Source organism: Dipodomys merriami, unplaced genomic scaffold, assembly GCF_024711535.1.
Source record: "Dipodomys merriami isolate MVZ:Mamm:240054 unplaced genomic scaffold, mDipMer1.0.p SCAF_69, whole genome shotgun sequence".
NCBI classification, from domain to species: domain Eukaryota; kingdom Metazoa; phylum Chordata; class Mammalia; order Rodentia; family Heteromyidae; genus Dipodomys; species Dipodomys merriami.
This window is the reverse complement of record NW_027206279.1, coordinates 5,379,037-5,397,039: the sequence shown is the minus strand read 5'-3', so window position 1 is coordinate 5,397,039 and position 18,003 is coordinate 5,379,037. Positions and strand designations below refer to the sequence as shown.

Below are 18,003 nucleotides of genomic sequence, written 5' to 3'. Positions count from 1 at the left end.
CATCAAGGACATGTCTGAGAACTGCAACAGAAAGCATAGAGCATCTGAGCACAATGGTATACGCCTGTAGTCCCAGCTATTTGGAAAGTTAAGGCTAGGATCTCTTGAGCCCGGGAGTTCAAGATCAACCTAGATAACATAGCAAGACTCTTATCTCTTCAAAAAAGAAAAAAAAAAAGAATGGATTACAAAAGAGTATAAGGGCTAGGTGTTCATGGCTCATGCCTGTAATCCTAGCTACTTGGGATGCTGAGACCAGCATAACCTTGAAGCCAGCCCAGGCAGAAAAGTCCAAACAATTCCATATCTCCAGTTAATCAGCAAAATGCCAGACTAGAGGTGTGTTTCAAGTAGTAGAGCACCAGCAGTGAGCAAGAACTTGGGGTGATGACTCTTAAGTTCAGGTCCAGTACCAGTACCAAAATAAAAGGAAAATCAAAAGGAAGAGGAGGAAGACAAATCAAAGGAAGAGGAAGAGGAGCTAGGGGAGGAGATGGAGATGTCAAGGGTAGAGGACAACACTCATGCTAGCTGTGTAGGTTTAGTTTTGTTTTTAAGAACTTATCACTAGCCGAAATGAATCTTAAAAAAAAAAAAAAAAAAAGGCTTCTGACCTTTCCTTCCTGAGATGTTGCAGAGAAAGAGGAAGGGCGGGTTTTCCCAATGCCAGAGTGTCCCTGTGGTCAGAGCCTGTCCATGTCCAGGCCATGCTGTCCTTGCAGTGTCAGAAGAAGGAAAGTCTGATTTGGTTTGGAAAGGGAGACATGAGAGAGCTGCAGACCACAAGGGAGGGAGTGATGGCCATCCAGCAGTGGGGGAGGGAGGGAGCACAGCCACCCCCACGTGTCCAAGTCCAGAGAGCAGCTTTAACTGTGCAGGGCCTGAACAGGGCTGCTCCTGACAAGAGCTCAGTGTAGGCAAACAGCCAGGAAGTTTCCACAGTAAAGCCAAATCTTTCACTACACCAAGACCAGAACCACAAAGCTTTATAAGCTAAAAAGCCCAATCATTAAAAGGGTCTAATTTTTTTTTTTTTGGTCAGTCATGGGGCTTGAATTCAGGGCTTGGGTGCTGTCCCTAAGCTTTATTGTTCAAGACTAGTGTTCTACCACTTTGAGCCAGAGCGCCACTTCTAGTTTTCTGGGGTTAATTGGAGGTGAGAGTCTCATGGACTTCCCTGCCCAGGCTGGCTTTGAACCACAATCCTCAGATCTCAGCCTCCAAAATAGCTAGAATTACAGGCATGCGTCACAGGTGCCTGGCTAAAAGGGTCTAATTTTAGACCAGGTGCTGGTGGCTCACATCTGTAATCCTAGCTACTCTGGAGGCTGAGCTCTGAGGACCTCAGTTCAAAGCCAGCCTTGATAGGAAAAAGTCCGTGAGATTCTTAACTCAACCACAAAAAAGCCTGAAGTGGAGCTGTGGCTCAAGTGAATGCCCAGGCCCTCAGTTCAAACCCCAGGACTGGCGCGCATGCGCATACACACATACACACATGCACACATAATACACACACACACACACACACACACACACACACACACACTCAAAAAGTCTAATTTTCATCAAGTCTACAATTTATTCCTCATTTCTTGGTTTCAATTTTGTAAGCAAGAATATAAACTGTCCCTTATCTGGACCAAGTGTGCAAAGCAAATGTGTGTGCTAGAACATGAATGGGGTATGGGAAAGGCTCTAATGCCCCTATAATGAGGCCAACTTGAACCACTAGTCTCCTGAGGAAAGAACAAGGACTTTCTTCCTAATGCCAGTGCCCCAGTTAGTTTAGGCCTTCAGCATCTCATTCCTGGTGTCAAATCAATTTCCTTCCGGTCCATAGATCTTGTCCTTCCTTCCCCTTGGCCCATCAGTGTAATCTTTCCCATCAGGCACTGGGGGCTCACACCTGTATTCCTAGTGATTCAGGAAGCTGAGATCTGAGGATCATGGTTCAAAGCCAGCCTGGGCAGGAAAGCCTGTGAGACTCTTATATCCAATTAACTACCAAAAAGTCAGAAGTGTAGCTGTGGCTCAAGTGGTAGAGAAAAAAAGCTGCAGCCAAGGGAAAGCTCTGAGTTCCAAGAAAATAAATAAAAGAGCATTCTTATCATCCCACTGGTATCTCATTTGACAGAAAATTAGAACTGATTCCTATTCTTTGTGGAGTTCACTAGTTTGACTATTTTTTAATTCTAATAAAAACTCCTCACAGCCATAACCCTGAAAAAGCTTCTACAGTAGTTAGTATCAAAAAGAACATTGCCTTCCTTTTGGTCAGAAGTTGCAATATTGTTGATACAAGTTGGAATGCTGGCAAAAAAAAGGTGCCGAGGAAATGTCACAGTGAACAGCCCTGTGGAGAGGTTTGGTAACTGTTGGAACAAAAAGAGGCCGGACCCACACAAGTGGAAGTAGAAATTTGAAGGCATAAAATCTTGAGGAAAGGGTCTGGGAAGATGGCTTAGTGGTAGAGAGCTTCCCTAGCACGCATGAAGCCCTGGGTTCGATTCCTCAGCACCACATACACAGAAAAAAGCTGGAAGTGGCGCTGTGGCTCAAGTGGTAGAGCACTAGCCTTGAGCTGAAGAGCTCAGGGACAGTGCCCAGGCCCAGAGTTCCCAAGCCCTACAACTGACCAAGAAAAAAAAATCCTGAGGAAAATTCCTTGGTATTCTAGAACTCTATGGGCCCTTATAATATTAGCATAGCTATAAAGTTATTTAGGCCTTAAAACGCATAGCTTGGTCCATGGTACCTAGCTTGAATCTAGAGAGAGAGAAAGAGAGAGAGAGAGAGAGAGAGAGAGTGTGTGTCTGTGTGTCTGTGTGTGTGTGTTCATGTGCACTGGTCCTGGGGTTTCAACTCAGGGCCTGAGTACTATCCATGAGCTTTTTTGCTCAGGTGGTTAACTGGAGATAAGAGTCTCATGGACTTTCCTGCCCTGGCCGGCTTTAAATCACAATCCTCAGGTGTCAAGCCTCCAGAGTAGCTGGGATTACGGGCATGAGCTACTGACACTCAGCCTGAATCTGCTTTTAAACAAGACTTCTGTTCCCTTCTCATCCCAGCATCAGCCTCAGCCCTAGTGGTCTGCGTATTAACTTTCCTTCTTGGTTTATGTTTTTGGGACAAGGTCTCATTATATATACCAGATTGGCCTCAAACTCCCAATCCTCTTTCCTGGAATTACAGTCTTGTAATTAACTTTAACTCCTGAGAGGTCCTGTTCACTTGCCAATTCTGGGTTTGTTATGAGACAAAAAAGGTTTGTGACTGCTTCTGTTGATAAAAGCATCCTGGGGAGGGGAGGCATCACAAGTAGAAAGGGCATGTTTAGAATAGTCTCTGGCCAGTTACTATGGTACAGGAAAACAATCGTATGTACAGGTGTGTACTCTTCAAACAAAAGGCAGCAGTGAGTACCAGAGGAAGCATGGCCTGCTGCTGCAAGCAGCTGCGTGCTTTTCTCTAAGGCAGCAGCTGAGAGGGGGCATGGGGCAAGGTTTGTGAGCAAGCTTTGGGCTTCTCACTCCCCCAGGATGGCCAACTGCCTGTGGGCTGCTCTCCAGCTAACCCACCCAGATCGGGGGACCTCTACCCAGGACAGAGCAACTGGGGCAGTACAGGGAAGTGGGCCTTAGAAGCCATCACACATAAACATACTTGACTTTTTGAGTGAAGAAATCAAAATAATACAAATTTGAGATTAGGTGAGGCTAAGAATTTGCTTAAAGGAATTTTGTAATCGTGGACCCTCACAGATAAAAGGAGTGAGGTAGGCAAGTGACACTTTCTGCTCATCCTCAAATTCACCGAACCCCACTATCATCACCCAGGTCAGCTCTGATACGGTGCACTTTAGATCCAGATGTATGTGTTATTTTTTTTCCATAGAAAGAGGGTTTCTTTTTGTTTGTTTGTTTGTTTGTTTGTTTGGGTCCGGTCGTGGGGCCTGAACTCTGGGCCTGGGCGCTGTCCCTCAGCTCTTCAGCTCAAGGCTAGTGCTCTACCACTTGAGCCACAGCACCACTTCCGGCTTTTTTCTTTTTGCTTATGTGGTGCTGAGGAATCGAACCCAGGGCCTCATGCATGCAAGGCAAGCGCTCTACCACTGAGCCACCTTCCCAGCCCCAGAAAGAGGTTTTTTGACCCAGCTATTCTCCACAGCTTTAAAAACAAGGTTAGTTGTGGTCTACAGAGATAATAAAGGAGTGTTTAGGAGGCGAGCTCTAGGGTAGCACCACTAACTACACAACTACATCTGCCCCATCACCCCCACACATGGCCTCTATCAGCCTCCACTTCACCCCCAACTCTGGGAGAGCAGCAACTACTTGTGGCTTACCATCATGTGGAGCCACACAGCCACCCCTGGCCAACCTGACATTCAAGAACCTACAACCCCCAACTTGCACAGCTCCTAACAACCCCATAGAGCAAGATGCAGCTCCAGTGATCGGGCAGCGAGGTGAGAGGAAGACAAGGACATAAGGGACAAAGGTTTCTGAACAGTGGCTCCAGCAACAGTCTGAGAAATTTGCTGACTTTTATAGGAACTGTTGGGGAAAAAGTATATTTTTGTAGAGGAAACACCTTTTACAAACTCAACACAGGATGTGACTCTTGACTCTCACAATATGAGGACTACTTTTGTGTGAGGTAACATGTTTTGAAAATAAAGATTCCCTGGGAGGAGTAAGAACAAAGATGTGTTGAGTCTGGAAATAAGAAAATTAAGAACAAAGTGTTGAGTCTGGAATTAAGAAAACCCAGGTCTGACCACAGCCTCTGCTAGCAGTGCAACTCCTGATTCACCTGACCTGTTATCAGTGAAATATTTCTGAGCTGGGTAAAGTGTGAATGTGATTTTATGTGTGTGTATACACACACACACACATTCACATATATAATGTATATGATGTTGAGCACAGTGTCTAGCACATAGCAGAGGCTCAAAAAATGTTAGGTATTATTACTGCCATGTTATTATTTCTGTTGTTATTATAAGAAAAGTATTGCCAGCGTCAACAAAGGTTGGACAATAAGTGTTCCAGGAAGCACTCTGCCTGGCAATGTTAAAAGGCAAAAATCCACAAACCGTTGGGAAAAGAAGAAATGTGAAAAACAAAAACAAGATCAGCCCTTAGGTATTTTAATTTAAAAAACTAAGCCACATTGGAGTGGGGTATAGCTCCATTGTAGAGAACTTAACTAGCATTTGCGAGGGCTATACACATATACACAACTCATCTCTACTGTGGAAGATGATAAAAACATCACCTCTACCTTCACACAGCTTGACATCATTCACATTTACCATTCAAATACTTAAAACACCTCAGCATTATTCTATCTTCTGACTTGGGTAATGTTTATATAGGGGATAATTATCCACAATATAGTTTTATATATCATAAATTTTCCTATGTATTAGGAAAAATCATTTCTGAATGGTTTTTTGCTTGTGTGTGTGTGTACATGCGAGTGCGCACGTACCAATCTTGGGACTTGAACTCAGGGCCTGTGCACTGTCCTGGAGCTTTTTTTGCTCAAGGCTAACACTCTACCACTTTGAGCCCCAGCGCCACTTCCTGTTTTCAAGTGACTAACTGGAGATGAGTCTCACAGACTTTACTGCCCCAGCTGGCTTTGAACTGTGATCAGAGCTCAGCCTCCTGAGTTGCTAGGATTATTGGCAGTAGCCACCAGTGTCAGGTAGCTTGCTTTGTTATTACCACCTTTAAAGGGATCAACTGAACTGGTGGAGAAACGGCCAGAAGCAGTAGTGAAGGAAGACTGATAAGAAATATGATAAGAATTAAGGAATGGAGGTAAGCTCAGATGGGAAGTTTAGCTCAGTGGTAGAATATTTTCCTGGCATGCCTGAGGCTCCAGCCCCTAGGCCTGATCTCCAGTTTAAAAAAAAAAATCCAGAAAAACCAAAGACACTGCCTTTTGGGGATTCCTAAAAAGAGCATTTGAGAAAGTAGTGTGGAGGATCAGCCATATGGTTCCACAAAGAATTGTTCCAAGATTTTCAAGTATATTTAAATTTCAACTATGAACAGAGAAACAGTGGAAGAAAAAGGTCTTTAGCCTTATTCAGTTTTAGAGAGATGAAGTACGTAACTTAGAAGTACAGTCTTAAAAAAAAAGACTGTTTTGTAGACTAGAGAAGCAATGAAATGCATTACAAATATATTCTGTGATAAGAGTAAAATTTACTCCCAGAAATCTAAGAGGAGACATTCAAACTGTGCCTTAGTCTTTTATAAATGTGTCCTCTGAAACCAGAGGAAAAGACTGTGGCTAACAAGAAGCACTGTGGAGCTGGATATGGCAGCGCATATCTATAATCCCTGAAGTAGGAAGATGGAGACCAGAGTAAGGCAAGTTCAAGACTAGCCTGGGCTGTACAATATGACCTTACTTTGAAATAAAGAATAAAAATTAAAATTAAAAAAAGAGAGAAGCATTACAAACTTGCTGCTATGCTAGGTACAAAGAAAATTTTGGAAAATCTGAATATTCAAAAATAATAAGCTTTGCCGGATGCTGGTGGCACACACCTGTAATCCTAGCTACTCAGGAAGCTGAGATCTGAGGACTATGGTTCGAAGCCAGTCCACGCAGGAAAGTCCATTAGACTCTTAACCCAATTAATCACAGCAAAATACTGAAGTAGCACTGTGGCTCAAGTGGTAGAGTGCTATCCTTGAGCAAAAGGAACACAAGGACAGCACCCCAGCCCAGAGTTCAAGCCCCAGGACTGGCAAAAAAATAAAAATTAAATTAAAATAAAAATTAACAATAAGAAGTCCACTTGGGCACCAGTGGCTCATGCCTATCATCCTAGCTACTCAGGGGGCAGAGATCTGAGGATCGTGGTTTGGGCAGGAAAAGTCTTTGAGGCTCTTCTCACCAATTAACCAGAAAAAAGGAAGTAGAGCTGAGGCTGAAAGTGGTAGAGTGCTCGCCTTGAGGGGAAAAAGCTCAGGGATGGCACCCAGGCCTGAGTTCAAGCCCCTTGATAAACAAACATAGATAGATAGATAGATAGATAGATAGATAGATAGATAGATAGATAGACAGACAGACAGACAGACAGACAGACAGACAGACAGACAGATGAAAGAAAAGATACCAAACCCCACTGCTCAGCCTGGCTATCAAATTCACTCTTATTATATTCCCTCTAGGTGATTTTTAATTTTAAGAGGTGATAACAGTAAGCAGTAACAAACATGTAAGAAGGCATGCAGATACTGTTCTGTACCTTTCTTGTAGGAAGGGCTACAAAAAGCAAGCAGACAGAACCTGGCCTTGTCCCACATTAAAGAGTGGGTTGCAGAGGAGAGGTTTAGTCAGTAGCGACAGGAAGAGATTCCTATAAACGCTGGGAACTCTTCCCCCTTAGCAGCCGGGCAATAGGGATGTGAAGCAAAACCAACAGACTCTAAAAACAATGAGACACAGCACTCTCAGAGAAACTTAGCTTGAATAAACATGTCCCAAATTTCAAGGCCTGGACTGTTCCTCTGACAAAGGGCAATGATAACAGCTATGAGCCCAACTAGAGATTCAGGGGCTCCAGGGGAGAAGGGGATTACACAGGTCAGGCCCAAGCCCCATGTCCACCGATGCTTTTTTGTTGCTCAGGAAATGAAAACACATAGGTGACAAATTAAGAGAAGTGAAGCCAGAGGAAAGGAAACAAAGGCCCTAAATACATTAAACATACTGGCAGGAGGCAAGACTGACCCCCCCAGGGGAGGGCAAGGTGCCAGGTTCAATCCCTAGCACCACAAAAGAATAAAAAAATGACAGAGTGCAGACCCAACAGGGGAACTTGCCCTAAGCTGGGGAGAGACAAAGAGAGAAAGGAGAAAGGAGAGCAGAGAGGAGAAAGAGAGAAAAAGAGACAGAGAGACTCTAAAGTGAGTGAAGCCAGGTAGGTAAGTGAAGGCTTTGCAAGCCAACTGAGAGCCTGGCAAAGCCAGGCTATTTTTGGACAGCAGAGAAGAGGCATTGCATCCAGGGACAAGAGAATCCACTGGAAATCACTTTGAAGGTGAAGGCAGCTATGGAGCAATAGGCTTCAGAAGGAGAGTGAAATGGAGATCACCAACACTTCTCCCAGCATTCCACCTGCTCTGAGGGTTTCAGGACACTTCACAAGCCACAACTGAAGAGCATATCAGAGTACATGCCTATAATCGTGCACTCAGGAGGCTGAGGCACTAGGAACATAAATTCAAGGCCAGCCTAAGCTACAATGCAAGTTCAAGGCCAGCCTAGATGATGCTAGCTCAAAAAAATTTTTAGAGATAAAGAACTTAGCAAAAATCACTCACAAAGAAAGTGAGAAGCAGAGCTTTTTGCTCAGGGCCCTCTACTTCTGTGTCATCCTTTTAGGTTCAGTGCTCAGAGTATAGCCCAAACACAAAAACTGTGGATTCCTATGAGTTTCAAGGGCAGTGGTTAAATATTATAGCATTTCCTACTCCTGCTCACAAGAGAAATTCCTGTTCATCTCCCTTAGTAAGGCCATGGCTAGCTCCTCACATCTCACTTTTTTTTTTTTTTTATTGGATCCAGTTGTGGGGCCTGAACTCTGGGCCTGGGCGCTATCCCTCAGCTCTTCAGCTCAAGGCTAGTGCTCTACCACTTGAGCCACAGCGCCACTTCGGCTTTTTTCTTTTTGCTTATGTGGTGCTGAGGAATCGAACCCAGGGCCTCAGACATGCAAGGCAAGCACTCTACCACTGAGCCATCTTCCCAGCCCTCACATCTCACTTTTTAACTGTGCAGTTCTCTTGAATCCATCACTGACACAACAGTTTATGGACCATCAGTCTAGAACACAGAGCAGAGCTAAAGACTACTAGAGGAAAAGAGCACATTTGATGGGCTAGCTTGATGTACAAAAGGCTCAGCGAGGACTTGGGTAACAAGCCAACAGATTTTAGGGCCAAGCATCTAGGCCAGAGATTCACAACTGGCAGTGGATTTGGGATGGAACTTAATATATTCCAGCTACCAAATTCTACCAGAGATTTTGATACCTTAGATCTAGAAGGAAGACCCAAAATGTACAGTCTGATGCCTCGATCCCCTCCTCACCCTGGCCCCAAGTTGAGAGCCATCAAGCCTGACTACATGATCCAAAATGCTTTTCCCCTATTAAACTGGGAGAATAAAGCCTGTCAGTATTAATATCTGGGTTTGTCTGGGCTCAAGAACTGAACAAAGGCTGAAAGTAAATTATTCCCAGTCTTTCTTTTTTCCATGAAACTCACCTACACCACCTATACAAACTCTTCTTTTAGCCATGTAATAAAAGGATAAAAAAAAAACCCCACCATACAATCAATCTTGCAAGGGAACAAAGAAAATTAACTTCATAAGACAGAGCTAAAAGGAAGTCACCTTGCCCATTGCTTTCAGAGGGGATTATTTTATAACCTAGATTACATTAATAGTTATTCAGGAGAAAGATTTCAAAGTCTCCTTCACTTTTTCAAAATGTAACTACTTTATAGCACAGGCAATCCTTTTGTATCCGACTTCAATCCTGCCTGCTCAGATTCAGTCCATTTCTGTCCTTTGTTAAAACAGAACAACAATCCAGCTCCCCCCCACATAAAATCTTTCACTTTAGGCAAAGAGGGGGGAGGGTTAGCTACCAACAGTGCAAATGTTTCATTCTTAAAATACAGCCAGGCACTGGTGGCTTATGCCTATAATTCTAGCTACTCAGGAGGCTGAGATCTAAGGATCGCGGTTCAAAGCCAACTCCAGGTAGGAAAGTCCAATTAAACACCAGAAAACTGGAAGTGAAGCTGTGGCTCAAAGTTGTAGAGTACTAGCCTTGAGCAAAGAAAGAGGAGGGGAGGGAGAGGAAGAGGGCGGGGAGGGTGGGGAGAAGGAAGGGAGGGGAGAGAAAGAGAAAACACAGGCTCAACTGAGTTGTGAGGCAGGATTGCCTCAGGATTTGAACTGGAGGTGTATTTACAACTGTTAACTGAGCTGAGCTTGAGAAGCAGCAGATCTGACATAAGATCTCAAAATGTAGAAACTCTTCTCCTCCTGGACGAAAAATGACTAAAGTCCCAGCTTTCCATTCTCGTAGTAATTAAAATCTCAACCTCTACCGGCCTTTTCATTTCAGCTTCCAATCACATTTAAACCATATTTTCAACTGCGTTTCTCTTGAATCAAAAGTCCTTACTAGGACTGAGGGTGTGGCTGAAGCAGTGGAGGAGGGTTTGCTTCAGAAGCGTAAGTCCCTGAGTTCCATTCCCAGCACTGCACTGCAAAGAAATAAAGCTACACATACATACACGTATAACATAAATAAAAAGCCCTTACGGAGTAGGACTTTCTCCACACATGTACCTCCCTCCTCTCCTAGTGCCCACCACACATAATTACATTGCCTCTCTCTACTTTCTTTCCCTCCCTCCCTTATCTCTCTCTCTCCCTCCCTCCCCCTCCCCCCCCCCCCCCCCCCCGTCTTTATTTTGTCTACTGTGGGGCTTGAACTCTAAGCTAGGGTGCTGTCCCTCAGCAATTTTGCTCAAGGCTAGCACTCCACCACTTTGAGCCACAATGCTACTTTGGGTTTTCTGGTGGTTAACTGGAGATAAGAATTTCATGGACTTTCCTGTCTGGATTGGCTTTGAACTAGGATCCTCGTATCTCAGCCCCCTGAGTAGCTAGGATTACAGGCGTGAGCCTGGTACCTGGCTCCTACTTTTTTTTTTTTTTTTTCATTATTCCTAGTTTTGATTTCTCTTCCCAAGGTCACAAATGCCCCCTGATCATTTATTCTTCTAGACAGTGAACTTATCTCTATTTTGTCTGACATCTTTAAACTGTTTACATTCATTTACTCCTCAGTAATAACTACATACTTGACAATGTCCTAAAACAGAGAAGTAAAGAAAATGAAGCCGGGCACTGTTGGCTCACAAGTGTAATCCTAGCTACTCAGAAGGCTAAGATCTGAGGATCATGGTTTGAAGCTAGCCTGGGCAGGAAAGTCCATGTGAGACTTATCTCCAATTAACCACCAGAAAACCACAAGTGGCGCTGTGGCTCAAGTGGTAGAGCATTAGCCTTGAGCTGAAGAGCTGAGGGACAGTGCCTAGGCCCAGAGTTCAAGCCCCATGACAGACAAAACAAAATAAAACACTTCCATGGCTGGGAATGTGGCTGAGTGGTAGAGTGTTTGCCTAGCATGCATGAAGCCCTGGATTCAGTTCCTCAGTACCACATACACAGAAAAAGCGGGAAGTGGCACTGTGGCTGGCTCAAGTGGTAGAACGCTAGCCTTGAGCACAGAGAGGCTCAGGGACAGTGCCCAGGCCCTGAGCTCAAGTCCCAGGCTTGGCAAAAAAAAAAAAAAAAAAAAAAAAAAATCCTCTTACAAATTTCTCTCTGCCCCTAAAGAGGCATACCTATTTATTCCAAAATCAGCTATCCTGCCACGTGCTAATGGCTCATGCTTATATCCCTAGCTTCTCAAGAGGCTGAAATCTGTGGGTCATGGTTCAAAGCCAACCCCAGCAGAAAATTCCATGAGAGTCATATTTCCAATTAACTATAAAAAGTCAGAAGCTACAAGACGGTATATTGGAAATTAACTTTACAACTTCAGGGGCAGGGAGAGTGAGGGAGGTGGGAGAGAGAAGAGATAGTGGGAGAACAATCAGAAAGGGGGTAACAATGCTCAACAAGAAATGTACTCATTGCCTTACTCGTGTAACTGTAACCCCTCTGTACAGCATCTTTACAATAAAATAAAACTTTAAAAGAGCCAGAAGCAGAACTGTGACTCAAGTGGTAGAGCACTAGCCTTGAACGAAAAGAGCTCAGGGTCAGCGCCCAGGCCCTAAGTTCAAGCCCCAGGATTGGTCTGCACACAAAAAATTACCTGTCCATAAATCATAAATTTCCTGTGATTATCCACAGCTACCTCATATTACAACTACTTGCAGAGTGTAATAGAACAGGTCCTATGTGGTTTACCACAGGCAGGCTTTTAGGATAATCTGAGGTAAAGAATCTTCACTGAGGAGTGTTGGGAGGTAGACATCTCTAGGGTTGTAGGTACACACAAACAACTACTGCTACACTAGTGCTCATGCTCTATCACACCATTCAAGGCCTGGGTCATTCAACTTCAGCTCAATATTCCCTTCAGATACAGCTTTTAAAACAACCTGAAGTGTTGCATCCCTGTGAAAGAGACTCTCAGTGATGGTGCCAGGGATGCCCCTTTTTTCACTATTTCCTTAGAAAACTCGGGTCCTCTTGCCTAGGGACTCAGTTCAAACATCCTTTCCTTTATGAAATAATTCCTAATTCCCCTAAATTGAACACAGGAGTCTCCCCTGTGCTTCCATGAACAATTTAACACACACTTCTTAAACAGCACATAGCATAGCACATGTTATAATTATTTGTATACATGTTATAAATATTTGTAGGGCTGGGAAGGTGGCTCAGTGGTAGAGCACTTGCCTTGCATGTATGAGGCCCTGGGTTCAATTCCTCAGCACCACATAAGCAAAAAGAAAAAAGCCAGAAGTGGTGCTGTGGCTCAAGTGGTTGAGTGCTGGCCTTGAGCTGAAGAGTTGAGGGACAGCGTCCAGGCCCAGAGTTCAGGCCCACAACTGAACCAAAAAAAAAAATAATAATTATTTGTTTGTATGTCTTACTGCTACAAACTCTTTGATGGCAAGGATGCTTTATTCTTCACTGAGTGCATATCTTAATAGGCATTCAAAAAATCCTTGTTGGGTAAATTAATGATAAAACGACATAAGAAGTCTTAAAGAATGTCCATGATGGGCTGGGAAGTTGGCTCAGTGGTAGAGCGCTTGCCTTGCATGCCTGAGGCCCTGGGTTCAATTCCTCAGCACCACATAAGCAAAAAGAAAAAAAGCCGGAAGTGGCGCTGTGACTCAAGTGGTAGAACGCTAGCCTTGAGCTGAAGAGCTGAGGGACAGCGCCCAGGCCCAGAGTTCAGGCCCCACAACTGGACCCCCCCCCAAAAAAAGAAAACAAAAAAAAAAAACAACAAGAATGTCCATGGTACCTTCTGTATTCCAGGTAAAAATTGTACTAAGTATTCCCTAAGTATTCTTGGGCAGGGATGATATATATAATATGTATATATAATATACATATGTACACATATATACATGTTATATAATATGCATATATAATATATCATACGTATATCATATGTATATTATATATATCATTCCTGGCCAGAAAACAAGAGCCCAGAGATATGAGAAGATTGGTCTAATATTGCTCACTATTGCCAAGTGACTAGCCCATAGAAAGAGCACCCTTGATTCTAATGTGAGAAGTCTGATTTGGGGGTTCATCCTCCTGCCTTTAGAGAATAGGAACAGTGATCTACTAAGAGTCCTCAGAAGGGGCATTATCTCCACTACCATGGAACCTTGATTCAATACAACCCCTGCTACAATATACAGGAAAGCTGATCCCTTTTATACCAAATCCAACTAAGGTTCTGCTAAGGGACATGGATTTCAACTACGTCCTCCAGAACCCTACCATGCTGATGAACACTCTAAATCATTCCTCACCAGGTTAACTCATCTCTTTAGAGTCACAAGCAAGGTAATAAAATGCTTTTGTCTCAACTGACTCTTCCCTCAGTAATCCTGTACCACACAAAGCCATAGTGTTTACAGACTGCTAATAAGATACAAAATCTAATCTGATCCTGTGGGAATAAAGCCTTGGCTTCCCCCAAGGGATTAAAAGAAGTTAGTATGGCTGTCACTCAAAGTGGTAGAGCACTAGCCTAGAAGGAAAAAGCTCAGGGACAGTTCCCAGGCCCTGAGTTTCAAGCCCCACAACTAACCAAAAAAAGAAAAAAGAAAGAACTTAGTCTACTTTTATATGCCCAAAGTATGGGGCTCGACAAAGCTGAATAAAGCTGGGTCTCATCGGTTGTGAGAGGTCACACCTGTAATCCTAGCACCAGGGAAGCTAAGGGAAGAAGAGGATCGAGAATTTAAGGTCAGCTTGAACTACATCAGGAGAGCCTGCTCAAAATGAACAAAAAACAAACCTAAGGATCAAAATTCTCCTAAGTGAGGAGATAGGAAAGGACTTTGCCTCTGAGGAAATGTGACCTGGAAAGGCGGTAGCCCCTGTAGAACTGTTTTTCTGGCAGGCAAGTGGCTTCTGGCATGTTATCGTTCCTAAGAAACAAGCTCTAGGTAAGTTAGCTAAGGCCTGTTAAAAAGATCAGCAAAAACAATTATGGGTCAACATCTCACAAAAGATGTTTTAGTGTTATTTCTTTCTGCTACTGATATAACCCCAGTTGTTACATTAACATCGACATCCACATTAGTCACAGCTCAGTCCTTCCCAGGGTATGTGATCCCACAAGTCCCTTTCCAAGAAGGGAAACTGAGTCATGGCATGTCAAGTGGCTTCCTCAAGCACGCTCTTAGCTTGTAGTGAGGTCATGGTGAAACTCTGGCGGGTTTTCATCCTAGTGACTTATGAATGAATCTCAGTATGGTCACCCCTGCTGTCTTTTCCCTTCCACTAAACTCAAGTCGCTGCTTTTTTTTGAGGGGCAGACACAAGCGCATTTGCTCTTCTAGAGGCAACTGGAGTCTCTCTCCCGAGGGGGGGGGGGAGGTGAAAGGGGGTTAAGAGAAACAGGCTGACAAGGGGTGGCTAGCCCACACCAGGACTCACCTTGGAGCTGAGGTCCTCTCTCCGGTTTCCCGCCTTACTCCGGCGTAGTTTGATGGACGGGGAACGCAGCAAGTTCTTGATGCGGCTGGTAATGGTAGACCCTTCCACAGCCATCATGATGAAGTGTGTGGGGGGGGAGGGGAACGGGGAAGGGAAGGGGGGCCTGGGAACGACGGGTCTTGGGACTTGTCTCAACAGGGACACCGCCTCCCCGCTGCTCCGCTGGGCCTTCCACTCACGCACCTTTCCGCTGGCCTGAAATGGCAGAGGCCACCTCAGCGTCTCGGGCTAGGCGGCTTGGCGCCGGCCCGAGCCCCGCGGCGGCTGCCTCTAGGTCCGGCCTCCTCCTTTCCCCCGCTTCGTCCCCGCGTGGCTCCTCGCAACGTGCGCAGGACGAGGAAGCCCCGTGGAGAGCCGAGGGGGGTGTGTGTGTGCGGGGAGATGCGGGGAGGAGGGCGGGAGGCGCGGGGAGAGGCCGGGGGGTCCGGGCACCCAGGGGACGCCAGGCCCACGCCGGCCCGCCGTACCTTCACTGGAGAATGGGAAGAGCGCTAGTAGGGCGGACGCCCCCCCACACACCCCACGTCAGGTTCCCGTTAACGCCCAGCGGTTCCCATGGCAACTGCGCGGGCTCCCGGGAGGGGCCCGGGGCGGCGGGGCTCGCCGAGGGCCAGACGCCGGTTCAGCCCGGGGAGCCGCCCCCCCACCCCGCCGCCCGCCCCGGCGCAGCGGCGCCCGCTCTCCACACACAGGCCGGGCTCTTCCTCCCTCCCTCACCCGCCTCGGAAGCCCCCGGTTACTCGTCAGCGCCCCCGTCCGGGCCCAAGCTTACCAGCCCCGGGGCTTGAGGGCTGTCCGGTTCACAGCGCCCTCAGACATCGCGCTCGACGGCTTTAGCTCCGCGGCGGCAGCGGAGGCGGCGGCGGCGGCGGCGGCGGCGGCGGCGGTGGCGGCGGCGGCGGCCGCAACTATGGTGGCACGAGCGGCTCAAAACGCGAACTAACGCCTGGGCCAAGCTACAGGCGGAGGGGGCGTGGCCGACGCGAGGAGGCGCGGCCTGCAGCCAGGAGGTCGACTCCCGAGTGGACGAGTGAGACTGACTGGGCGGAGCCAAAGGGAGGGCCTCGGCAACCAGTCTAAAGAGGACTCGGACTGCGGATCCCGCGCAGTGTAATTGTGGGTACCGCTCTGAGAAGGAGGTCAACAGTACACGGCTTCAGAATTGAGAGCGGCCAGGCCTTTTATGGTATTTTCAGGGTTGGTTTCCCCCCAGAGAACTTCACCTCCCCGAGCTCCGGGACACTAGCCACGCCCCCGGGGCGCTAAAGTTAACGTGATAGGCCGGAGGGATCCCAGCTCTTCTAACTCTCAGCCCCGCACGCCCGTCGGTACCCGTGCTGGGTACCCGTCCGCCCCAGCCGCCGAGGGCTCAGCGGACGGGATGGATCCTCACTGCGGCCCGCCCAGCGCATTCACGTGGAAAGGATTCTATCTAATGCAAACACTTGACCCAGTGTTGTCAGGAACTGGGCAACTCGACGGAAGAAAAGGAGCCCCGGGCAGGACTTGAGGCGTGCAGAGTAGAAGGCACCGGTGAGGAAACCGGGTCCTGGTTTTAGCTGGATATCTTAGTGCTGTCTAGTTCATCGGTACTTTGTTTCTCTGGAACTTAATACTTCCGCCCAGACTGATACTTAATTAGCCAAGGTCGCTGCCAAGCGTGGCGGCAGTAGGCTCAGCAGTTTTATTAGTTGATAGGTGGCGAGCATCGGTTAATATTACCAGGTTTCATTAGCTTGTAAGCCAGTTTTGTTTCCCAGAAGCCGTGGAACACTCCCCTGGTTGGTTACCTTCTGGAAAAGCTGGCCTAAACCCCAAGGCATGCTCCAGAGTAATAGAAGCTTGAGGTGTCTCAACCTATCCAGACCTTTGGGGTGCCTGGGAAGATGACAGGCTAGCAACAGGGGAGGATCCCTAAAACTCTGCTGTGAATTTGTACCCCCACGGGGCAAAGCAGGAAGGTGCTTTGTGTACCGTAGCCATGGACCAACAGTATCACTTACGTAACATGGGCAATGACAGCAGGGGAAAAGTGGGGTCGAATGGCTGACACTGTCCAATACTGAAATATACTCATTCCCTGACCGTACACTCTAATAATAAAACTATATATATTTTAAAAACACCATTTATAAAGCTTATTGGGTGACCTAGTGATCAGTTACTTCCTTAGAGACAAGCTGGAATGGCAGCCAGAGGCATAAACCCCCATTCTACCACCTATGCATTGTAGCTCTAATCAAACTAAAATGGGTATTTCTAATTTATTTCCTAAATCTGCAAGGGGCAAGGGCCATTAACTACAACCATAGAAGTAGGCTATTCTTTAACCCTTTTCTAGCCCGTGATTCGACCAGGCCACAGAAGCTGAAATAGCACTAGTAAATGGTGCCACCTGGTGTCTTTTCTTGTGTGCAACAGGGTGACTCTGACATTTCTGCCCAGACCACAGGAGTTGTTCCTAATTCACTTCAGGTCATTTTTTGTGTTCATTAACAGCTTTCTCACCTAACTACTCATCACTAGTTAAGTGGGTATACAGTGTCAGTAGTCATTTCTGGCCTAAAGATTCTTTGGCTTAGCCCCTAAGAGAAGATCTTCCCAGCATAACTCATCTAAACCTGAGTTGCACAGGCAAATCTAAGCTCCTGATTTCCTGTCTATAGAGGATCTACAAAGATCTTTGTTAACGCTGAAAAACCTAACAGCATAATGGTAAAGCCAGAACCATACATCTTAAAATTCTTCACATTCCACCATGAAGCTTGGTGAGATGTCAGTACAGGAATAACAGGCTGTTAGCCCTTACCATGCTTCATGACCACTCAAAAAATAACAGACCAGGTCTAGTGTGAGAAGGGTTATTTCCTTTCTCTTATCAAAGACTTGCCATCCTACTATCCAAAAGGGAGCTGTTTCTCATAGAAATATCATCCATCTACCATTTCACTTTTATTCTGCTTGTGTGTGTCCTAAACATGTAGTGTTTGTCAGGTTCTCCAATTCTAGATGTCTGGGAATAAATGTTACAGTTGTCTTATTAGATAAAATTTTAAATTCACCATAGGGAAAATAAGGGACAATTCTAAGATCCTAGGAAAGTTTCAGGCTAGAGTAAACATTAGCTCATTCAAATATTGAGCACCTTTACATGCAAGGCACTATGGATATCTGAGAGCA

The 18,003-nt window shown here is 46.0% G+C and overlaps 1 protein-coding gene across 3 annotated transcripts in view; it reads right to left on the bottom strand.

Moving 5' to 3' along the window:
• The window catches only part of Mapkbp1 (mitogen-activated protein kinase binding protein 1), a 54,769-nt gene extending 39,063 nt beyond the window's left edge, over positions 1 to 15,706 (bottom strand). For 2 of the 3 annotated variants that reach the window (XM_070005855.1, XM_070005857.1), the window contains exons 1-2: positions 15,596 to 15,706; positions 14,764 to 15,018 (exon numbers count right to left, since the gene is read on the bottom strand). In XM_070005855.1, the coding sequence (XP_069861956.1) occupies positions 14,764 to 14,880 (117 nt within the window). In that variant the 5' untranslated portion in view covers positions 14,881 to 15,018; positions 15,596 to 15,706. Of the gene's footprint in view, positions 1 to 14,763; positions 15,019 to 15,290; positions 15,515 to 15,595 lie in introns of those variants that run through there. The other variant, XM_070005856.1, reaches the window with a different exon arrangement.
• Positions 15,707 to 18,003: the final 2,297 nt, after the last annotated feature.